The following is an 11,067-nucleotide window of genomic DNA, read 5'->3' as shown; positions in this document are numbered from 1 at the left end:
GAGAGAGAGCAGGAGGGAGGGAGGGAGGGAGGGAGGGAGGGAGGGAGGGAGAGAGGGGGGGAGAGGGAGAGAGAGAACTTTTAAAAACTCGTAAACGCTAAAGACAAGAAAATAAATAAATAAATAAATAAATAAATAAATACAAGTGCAATGAAATCTAGTTCTTGGCGACAAAAAGAGTCCTTGGCTACAGACTGAGTCCAAAGTTATCCTGGAATACATGAGAGTCTGTTTTGGGAAAAAAAAAAAAAGAAAAGAAAATCAACCCAAATTCTTTATGAAAAATGTCAAAGCAAAATAAATGTAGTTCACTTATGAAAGAGAGAAATGTTTCAAAAACATTCCAGCAGCAGGTGTACTCTATCAAGATTATTAAAGTTCTTTTTAGAGAAGAAGAAAATGAAAGCAAATTGAAATACGGAATTTATAATAGTAAAAATAATACTAGAAATAGTACATATGTGGGTGAAAAAATGAAAGATCTTTTCTATTTAAAAAAATCATATTAAAAACCACTCCTTAATTTTTAATGAAAATTTATTGAAAGCTTTAAAATGTAATAAGACAACATTATTTAGCAATGAAATAAAGGCTAGTGAGAGAAGAAATTAAAGGATATCATTTTCAAGATACTTTTGTCTGAAATAGTATCATATAACTTAATAAGGCAATAAGTTCCACATGTATACCACTGTCTCCAAAGAGTTAACTCAAATAAAGGAGCAAAGTGTGATGACCAATAAGTTAGAATCACAAAAACATTTAATGAATACAAAAACTTAAGATGAAGAATAAATAATAAATACAAAAATATTAATAAACACAAAGAATGGGTTGGACAAATAGACAAATAGGGAACAATTAAGCATATTATACACTTAAACTCAACCATATTGATGTTTATGTCAATTAAAAACTGTCAAAATAGGCCATCTAAAAGGCATAAACTGCCTACAAGTAACTTTAAACACAAAGACACAGACACATATAAGTGAATGCAAAAATATACCATGAGAAGAAAGCTATATTATATCAATATATCATATGTGAATTAAAAAAGGAGCCAGGCAGTGGTGGCGCACACCTTTAAACCCAGTTTCTGGGAGGCAGAGGCAGGTGGATTTCTGAGTTCGAAGCCAGCTTGGTCTACAGAGGGAGTTCCAGGACAGCCAGGGCTATACAGAGAAACCCTGTCTCAAAACACCTCCCCGCCCCCAACAAGAAAGAATTAAAAAGGAAAAAATATTACTAGGGATGAAGACGGCCATTCTTTTAAATAAAGGGATCAATTAATTAAAATATAAAATGCTTAAACAATTTGTATCAAATAATAGCACTCTAAAATTTGAAACAAAACATAAAAAAGAAACAATGACACTTGTATTCTGAGAGAGGAATACCTTTTCTTAGTATTTGCTACAAATATAGAGTCAAAAATTAATTACTTTTTAAAGACTTAAGTGACACTCTCAGCTTAACTTAGTTGATTAGTATAAAAACAATAACAAAATACATGTAATACTAAGGTGCTCATGGAAATCTCATCAACATGGACAATATTTAAGGATATCAAACTGTCAAAAATCAATAAAACAAAACAAACAAAAAACTTCTAGAAAGGATATTCTCTGGTCATAATACAGTGAATCTGAAAATCAGTAAATGAAATATTCGAGAGATCTATAAATTTTGGGAAAGAAAACATTACACCCACTACCTGGGAAAAAAAGTAACATTTAAAGGCAGAAATATATGAAACAGAAAAGAAAGTATTTAAGAAGTCAACATGCTACCTTTGAGAAAAGGCTATACTATATATAAATGGATATAGGCTTGTAGCCAGAAAGCTGATGAATTAAACATAAAGTGAAGAACTATTAAAATGATTCCAAATAAATTGGAAAAATCCTTGGTATGATTGCCCACACCTACAGCCTGAGTACCTGAGGGGTAGATTCAAGAAGATCTGAAGTTCAGTGTCACCCTCTGTTATATGTGATTTTGAAGCCAGCATGAGAGGAAAAACATACATACATTAATCAACTATTAAATTACATGATTCCATGTTTTTAAATAAATAAATCAACAAGTGGGAAAGGAGGTATCAAAGAACAAAATGTCAGAGTTAATGATTAATTAAGTAATATATATTAGTCTAATTATCTCAGTATATTTAATACCAGTGTTCTAATAACTCTAAAGACATTGATTGCTTGCCACGTTGTGGCGGCACATGCCTTAAACTTGGGAGAAAGAGGCCCACTTATCTGTGAGTTGGAGGCCAGTATAGTCTATAGAGTGAGTTCCATGACAACTAGGCCTACACATAGAGAAAGCCTGTCTCAACAAACAAACAAACCCAAAACTCCCAAAATTAAAACAAACAAATTAAAAAGACTTAAATTATCTGCTTTATAAAAAGGATCCAATTTATATTATAGTAACAGATTAGAAGTAAAACGACAGAAAATGTTATAGTGAGACACAGACATACTATAAAAAAAAAAAACCTGAATTATATAGATTAACATCAAGCTTAGTTGAATGCAAACCAAGGAAAAACACAAGGAATATAGATTGCCTGTAGAAAATGACTTATTGAATAAAAGTTCAGTATACCAAAATAATTAACAATGCTCAAATGTCCATGTGCTGAAAAACAGATTTTTAAAATACATAAAGCCAAACCTGATATAAATAAAAAAAGAAAAAAAAATTATCTATACTTGAAGACTTCATTCTTTCAGTAACGGATTTAAAAGATAGAAAAATCAGTAAGTATATAGAAAGCTCAAACAATACATGAGCCAATGTAATCAATTGACATTTTCAGAAACATTCATGCAACAGTAGAATACATAGTCCTTTAACTGTACATGGAACATTTAGCAAGAGGGAGTACATAAAAATTAATACTCCCCAGAGAATTTTGGAAATGAACAAAACCAAGCAGACTTGGAAAGAAATCAGAATTTAGAGAAATGACTGACTATATATGGTTAAGTTTGCCCCTTTTTATGTAACTCAAAGTATATTCTCCATTTTCACACGTAGAAATCAATAGCAAGAAATATAATACTTAAACATTTTAACTACACTATAAATAAAGGGACTTTGAAATTACTGTAAACTGAAGGGTAACTTTAAATTATTACCACAATTTGTAGACCATGAATGAAGTACTTATTAGAAATTGAAATGTACAGTGGTAATTGCTTATATTTGTGAAAATATATCTCAAAACAATGGTATAAGATCTTCCCTAAGAATTTGTTTTAAGTGTAAATTGAATCCAAACAAACCAGAGTGAAGGGAAGAGCAAACAGTAAATAGTTAGAGCAGAAATTAAACATAAATGTAAATGAAGACAGAAAAACTTTGACAAAAATCAATGAAGTGAAAAACTAGTTCTTTCAGATCAATATAAGTGATAAACTTCTTGCCAAGCTCACAAGAAAGAGGAAAGAAACACATTACCAATACCAAGAAGGAGAAGGATAAATCACTGCAGACTGTATAGTCATTAGACAAGTTGAAAGGAAATGGAATAAATTCACGCTTTGGAATTCAGCAATTTAGATTAAATGAACCAATTCCCTGAAAAACACAGAGGGCCAAAACTCACTCAAACTTCGATCATTTAGATAATATAGGAAAATGATTTGCAGTTTAACACTTCACAGGGATGGCAACCATGGTTTATTCTTAACATTTGTTTGTGTGTGTGTGTGTGTGTGTGTGTGTGTGTGTGTGTGTGTGTGTGGAAGTTGAGGGATATTTTTCAGTGTTGATCCTGGGGATCTAAGTCATCATTAGGCTTGTTGTCAAGTACCTTTATCCTCAGAGTTATCTTGCTGACCCTCTATAGTTGTATTTGGAAATTTTAAACAAATATTTAAAATGAAATATAGCGGTTATATGTAATCTCTTTTAGAATATATATAGAAAATCTATTTTGTTACTTATTAGCATAGTAGCAATGCTAAATATAGCACAAGAGAACCAGAAATATCCCCAAAAATATAGAGACTCAAAAGTGGTGATAGAAATATTTATAAGTCAACTCAAGTGATATATAAAATCAAATGTATGTACCACAACTGGTGTTTATGCTAGGAATGGAGGTAGTTTTACCGTTTCAAAATCAAATAACATAATTTACCATGTCAAAATATTAGAGAGCAAAAAAATACTATCATCTCAATAGATATGCAAAAACATGGAAAAATTAATCACCTACTGATGCTGTTGATGGTGTTCCATTTAGTGAAAAATACAAGACATTCTTGTAATCTAATAAGCGTAATATTGATAAATTTACAAATAATATTGTACTTAATGGTAAAAGACTTAATCTTTGCTTCTGAAATTAAGCACAAGGGTGAAATATTATACTTAAATTAAATTATACTTAAATTAAAAACAAAAACAAAACCATGCTGTAGTTCCCAGCCAGTGTAATAAGTAAAGATAGAGAACTAAAAGACATAAATATTGGAAAAGCCTATCTGTGTGGATGGTGTAAGTTAGAAAGGTACCAAGCACAAAATAAAAGTCTTCTGCAAGTAATATGTGAACTGTGTAAAGTCTTCAACTGCAAACTCAACATAGCAAACAACAGTGTATCAATAAAATAGCAAAGAACAATCAGAAATTTAAAAATGAATGAAATTTACTATAACACCTTACTGGCAAATAAAAAATATGTTTGTATAATTTTGACATTACAAGTGTTTGATCTGTATGTTGAAAAACCAGAAATCAACATGTAACTAAATACATTGATGAATTAAGAAATGTAATAATGCTAAGATAATGAATTTCATTGAGCTGATCTATAGATTCAGTATAATCACAGATACAATCACAGCAGGATTCCAAACAAATGCCCAAAATTGTATGAAAAGTTATTGGGTATAGAATAGTCTAACTCAAGCAAAACTAATATAAAAAGCAGAGTCAATAAAAGGGGAAATAAATGTCATCAAAGTTAAAACCCCTGATCTGTGGAATATATTTTGAAATGTTAACTAAAATATGATTACATTATTTCCCCCTTCCCTGTCCTGACAACCTCTCCCACATTCCCTCCCTTTATCTCCTCTCAGGCCCCAGCCTCTCACTCACTCTCAAAGTTGTACTGTAAAAATTTTAATTTGAACATATAGTTTTTTGATAAAATATATTCTGATTATGGTTTCCCATCCCACAACTCCTCCAAGATCCCCCCTAACCATCCCACCTATCTTGTTTATATAAGTATCTTGTTCAAATATTTCCCAAGTACTTCAGGTATTTTTTAAATCAAAAGCAGTTCTCAGTGTTCATTATATATACTGAATTATATATGCTTTATCAGAAGTAGTACCTTAAGTGCTATCTTTCTATTTGATATCACTTTTTAAATTAGTACTTTAAAACTTTAAAATATTAAACAAGATACATAGATGGCAAAAGAGTGTATGTGCTTGTTCAACATCATGAATGATGAGAAAAATACAAAGTAATGGAACCATAGTTATGCATAAATCACACATTTTCAACCACTTTTTCAATAGCCTTGGCTGTAACAAATGCTTATGAGGAAATGAAGTAATGTAACCTTTCATTGAATATTGCATTTGAAAGCATGTAACTTAGACACTTAAGCATATGACTCAGCAATACCATTCCTAGGTATTTATGCAAAAGAAGTGAACACTTACTTTTATGCATAAAATTGCACGTACATTTTCTTAGCCACTTTGCTTATAATTGCCAAGAACTTGGAAGAACCCAGATGTTCATCAGGAAAGGAATATTTTAAGGAAGGTATATTCACATAATGAAATAAACCTCTGAAAGAAAAGAGCAAACTATTGAAAACACAAATTAGTCTGACATACAGTATACCGAATGAAAAGAGCAAAGCTCAGAAGACCATGCAGTACGATGTCATATATTTCGAATTCTTAGTGGGTGACACAAACTGGGGTTACTGAAGGCATTGATTACAAAGAGGTAATGTAAAAAAATATTTGGGAGGGCTTGAAATATTTTTTATTTTGACTGCCACCATAGATTTATGACCATATACATTTGCCTTACTACAACAATACTTTCAAAAAAATGAGTTTTGCTGTATGAAATTTAAAACTGAATAACAGTAATGGGTAAAGAGGACAATGCTAATACAGACATATTTGTTGAAGATGAATGTGGCTTTTATTAGTGTTGACTCCATTTTGTAAACAAAACACCAATGGCTGACCTAAAACTCAAAAGTTGAATACTAAAAATGTTTTATATCTGAATTAGAGATAGATTTGTTTGGTCATCTCATTTATAAAGGTTTCAAAGAGTGAATAGTTGTTAATGAATTTTCAGATAAATTAAGCAGTGAAAACATTATTTAAACATTGGACTTTAAAGTGTGAGTTAAATATGGCATCAAATATGTAAAAGCAGTATGATATCAGGATTTATTTGGAATATTTCCACCTAAATACACAGTCTTGGGTATTAGAAATATCTAAGGAAGCAGTCATTTCTAGAAGATGTATGCCTTGAGTATTCCTAAAGTGACAAATTCTAAATATTTAGTCATTGCTTTGGTGGTTTGAATATGATATACTGAGCATAATTTATCTTTTCTCATTAGCTTGGGGTCCTTATTAAAACACTGAATCTTGAAGCTAAAAAGAACATGAGAAATTTGATCCTTGAAATTAATAATTTAAGGGCTTATTTATATTAACAATACAAACTATGTTGTTGAGAATTTGAGAAAAGTGGACTCAAATTTCTGTGTTGTAGGAACTGAGATTAATTAGTAGGCAAGTCAAATTGTGCAGCCCAGCATTTTACAGACCAGGAACAGTATGCTCAAGGAAATTAGGTGATTTGCTGAATAGTAAGCAGATCAGCTTAAGTAGCACACAGGCTGTCTTATTCCTATGATCTGGTGTGTGTTGGGTGGATTAGAAGATGCATAGAATATGAAACTAGAGAATCTTGAGACAAGGCTAAATGGTCTGTGATTTCAATAATTAGTTACTCAATTCAGAACTTCTTTCCATGCAAATCCAATGACTGATTCCATGGAACCAATGGCATGCCATTTTGTTTTTTACATAGATTATTTTAAAAGACATATTTCTGATTATTGCTTTGTAAGTGATTACCAATTTTGGCTGTGTGTTCATTTAATATAGACAAACATAGCTATGATGGGTAAAAATAATGACATCTTATTCAGATGAATTATTTAGTAGCTTAAAAGAAAAACAGCTCCTTTCAGCAAAGTGTCTTTTTGCTGTTAGTGCTGAATTTAAGGGTAAGACTTAAAAAGTCCTTATCATTTCTACAGATGTGTTTGGTGTTCAGTCACTTGCATTTGTATATTAGTTATCAGTGGAGAAGTCCAGCTGTTCTTTATAATGTACGTGTAGTGATTATAGCCAGCCAATAGGAAGATAGTTTATCTTATATTTCTAGGGAGGTATGCTCACACTTGGGTATCAACTGCATCCTGCAGTGTAGGATTTTACTGTTGATGCAGCTGTACAGGAAAGAATCAAAGTGATTTTCCCAATTATACATTCATAATTTGACTTTGCCACCCTCAGAATCCATTCCAGGGTACCTTGCTTCTAAATTGGATGTGGTATTTCAGGTATTTGACTTCCATCTATCTTCTGCATCTTCTTCTGATTGCAGTTGAGCCATTTAGGGTAAACTCTGAGAGTTGGAGTCCATAATAGTACAAATTGATTTGATGGATACTGTCCCTACCTACTGTTGCAATCATCCTTGAGTGCTTGGTCAAGTTGACATTCACATTACTGAGCAACCCTGGGTACTCTCCTTCAGAAAGTTAATGGAGGTCTTTATTTCTGGATGTTCCTGAAAGAAACTCTACATTCATTTCTCCTGTGGCCTCTCCTACAGTTAATTTCATTTAATCATATCTCTTAACAGTTAGAGAAGGGTTTGTGTGAGCAATGAGCAAAGTTTAAAAAATAAAAAAAAATCAAACCCAATAACATACTGTAGAATATGGTTAGACTTTATGATTCATTAATTTTTTATTGGGTGGATTTAATATTATAAGTATTGAGAGCAGGGGGAAATAATTTGTATTTCCATATTAATGACCTTGACTGTTTCAATATACTGTATACTAGGGAAAATGTTTAACTTGACTGATGGTATTTTTGTTGTGGCAGTTTTCTGATTTTAAGGAATGACTTCCTCAAGAAATTCTATGTGCCAAATTTTTAACAGAAATCCGAAATTCCCTTAATCAAATTACAAATGCTCTTTTTAAAAAATGCACTACTATACTTCAACCTTGAAAAATAGTGTTTGACCTGCCATTTCCTTGGACAATACACAAAATTCTTAGCCCATTTTAGTAAACATCTTGTCTGTTATCAGGGAAAGTAAATTTACATTGTCTACTTTTGATGGTGTCAATTTAATTTAAAAAGACAGAGTTTCCACATGGCTTTAGTAAGTTACACTCAGTTTGAATTTCCATTTAGCTACTATAGTTACTAAAATAATTATTTTGGATAGTATTACATACAGCAACGGCACTTTCACGGTTATTAATCCCTTCTATTTGTTTCTGATCCTTAATGAAATGCTTCCTTGAGCTGAGGGTGTTTGTGAACCCTTGTAATTGTAGCATTTGGTAGAGGCAGGAAAATAAGGAGTTGGAGGCCAGCCTGTACTAGAGCAAAATCCAAACAAACAAAAAATTAAAAAGACAGGTTTTTAAATATATGATAAAAATTCTTTTTAACTCAGAATGAGGGGGAAAAAAAGAGTCCCCTTTGTTTCTGAGCACAGCTTCTGACTGTTAAGACATATGCCTGATGCTTTTCTTGACATAGAACAGTGAGTGTCCCTGTTGATAATTGACTGCGTACGGCTAACACCATCTCTGGCTTTACTAGCCATAAATATCTATTTCCGTGAAACCCGTTTTTCCCCATGTACTGACACTAACCAGATAAGAGCTTGACTCTTTTCTCTTTTTTGTTTTCTATGTTACTTTACTGTCTTTGAAATTTGTGCTTTTCCAAGCAAATTAAATATTTGTATATATTTTTCAGGGGGAAGCTGTCTCCCTTTAGCACACAAATTACTGCCCATTACTGAGGATTAATTAATTTACATAAATTGTGCACTTAGAAACACTGAAATTGTATCAAAAAACAAGTGTTCAAAATCTACACCTACCACATTTTTATTCCAATTTTCAGAGTATCTTCTTTTATTTTTAGATGAATCTACGTTCTGTATTTACTGTAGAGCAACAAAGGATTTTACAGCGTTATTATGAAAATGGAATGACAAATCAAAGTAAAAATTGCTTTCAGCTCATATTACAGTGTGCACAGGAGACTAAGCTGGACTTCAGTGTAGTCAGGGTAAGTATTGAGGTCTTGCACTTGAATTTATAGCTTTTTATTACAAATGATATTTGCTTACTATAAGAAAAAACTATTCAGGGTATGAAGTCCTAACTTTATACACAGCTTCATTTCCCTGATGTAAAAATACTATTTTGATAAAAAGAAAAACCCACCTAGTATCTTTATTTTTATAAATACCTTGAAAACACTAAGACCCTTGCAGTATGAACATAAATCTTTGAATTAATAAATATCAATAACATGATTAGTGAAACAGAGATTTTCTGAAGCAATTACAATTACCTATCTTTTTTGTTGTTATATTTAGAACTTTTCCTCACACATTTAAGATTTGAGAGTTTCTCTTTTCAGGAAAGTACAATTGGTTTTACAGATATATTTTCTTTCTAAGTAAAATGTATATATTTAATGGTTAGCAAGTATGATGTAGGGAATCCCAAAGGAAGAAATTATTGCAACCATTCTTATTCTGTGTAAATAAAATCAAAGCTACTCCACATTCCTGAACAGCAATGAGATAATAGAGAGGAGGCAAGTGATAAGTCTAGCAGAACTAGTGACTGATTTTATTGGATGCATCAGTCTTTTCATGTTTATTTAAACATTCTACAAATCCTTTTGGTGTGAAACCCTACTGATTCAAAGATTAACAACTTTCCTGTCCATGACATTTGCTAGACTAATTTTGAGAAGAGACGGATATATGTTTTTCAAGTTTATTTTGCTGTACAATTGTACCTTCAAAGGCACTAGAGAAGATCTTTAGATAGAGAGGTTTCAAAATTATTTCTTAAGAACTTAAGAATTTATTCACTTTCAAATAGGAGATTATGCCATGAATTATAGGATAAGTATTGTCTAAGATCAACTATCAGATTCACGTTTCTATAAAAACTAGAAATATCTCCTTTTGGTAGCTATAACTGCACCATTTAAATTAAAAATAATAAAATATTTCAAGTTGAGGAGATTGTACTGTATACAAATAAACTCTTTTCCAACTGCTATTTCCTTGGACTTCCCCCCTTTGTCTCATCATTACTTTGAAGTAAATCATCTTCCCAGGCAGCTGACATGTGGACCATCTTTTATATTTCAAGTTTATTATTAAATTCTTCCCCTTATAACTAGTACTATTATATTTGAATATGGAAATATATTTTTATGGCTCATGGAGTGAAAATCTAAAGCAATGATAGTAATAGGTTTCAATTCTTAGAATGTAGTATTGTAACTATAATATTGTATAGATATAAGGACTTGTGTAAAGCAATCAATTTTCTTCATTCCAGGAAATTATCAGTCGTACACAAACTCAGTATTTCAACTCTACATCCCAACATAATATTCCTTCTTTTTCCACTCAGACAAAGGCTCAGCATAGCAGGTTGTACGTTTTAAAATCTACAATCTCCCCCGTATTTTGGTGTTTATGCATCCCACTTGAGAGAGATCTTTATCATTTTTATTATGTTACTGGGTTTTTTTCTGAAGAATTTTAAGTATTATATTATTTACTCTGTATATAAAGTGAACTTAAAAGGCTGACTAAAACCTCCAAGTAAAAAGAATCACTATGAAGTAAATGGACAAGAGAACATTGAGTATAGAAAAAGGTGAAGTGGTTTAGAACAGGGAAGTA

General features: G+C 31.6%; 1 protein-coding gene across 5 annotated transcripts in view; it reads left to right on the top strand.

Annotated features, from left to right (window-relative positions):
* Positions 1 to 11,067, top strand: part of Hdx (highly divergent homeobox) — a 121,273-nt gene that overhangs the window by 14,888 nt on the left and 95,318 nt on the right. For 4 of the 5 annotated variants that reach the window (XM_029472958.1, XM_029472957.1, XM_029472959.1 and 1 more), the window contains exon 2: positions 9,273 to 9,419. The exons of the other annotated variant lie outside the window; for it this stretch is intronic. In XM_029472958.1, coding sequence (XP_029328818.1) covers positions 9,273 to 9,419 — 147 coding nt within the window. The remainder of the gene's footprint in view (positions 1 to 9,272; positions 9,420 to 11,067) is intronic. 5 annotated transcript variants of the gene reach the window in all.

This window comes from Mus caroli, chromosome X (assembly GCF_900094665.2).
Source record: "Mus caroli chromosome X, CAROLI_EIJ_v1.1, whole genome shotgun sequence".
Taxonomy (NCBI): Eukaryota; Metazoa; Chordata; class Mammalia; order Rodentia; family Muridae; genus Mus; species Mus caroli.
Note: the sequence above shows the minus strand (reverse complement) of the source record. Positions and strands in the feature narration are given on the sequence as shown.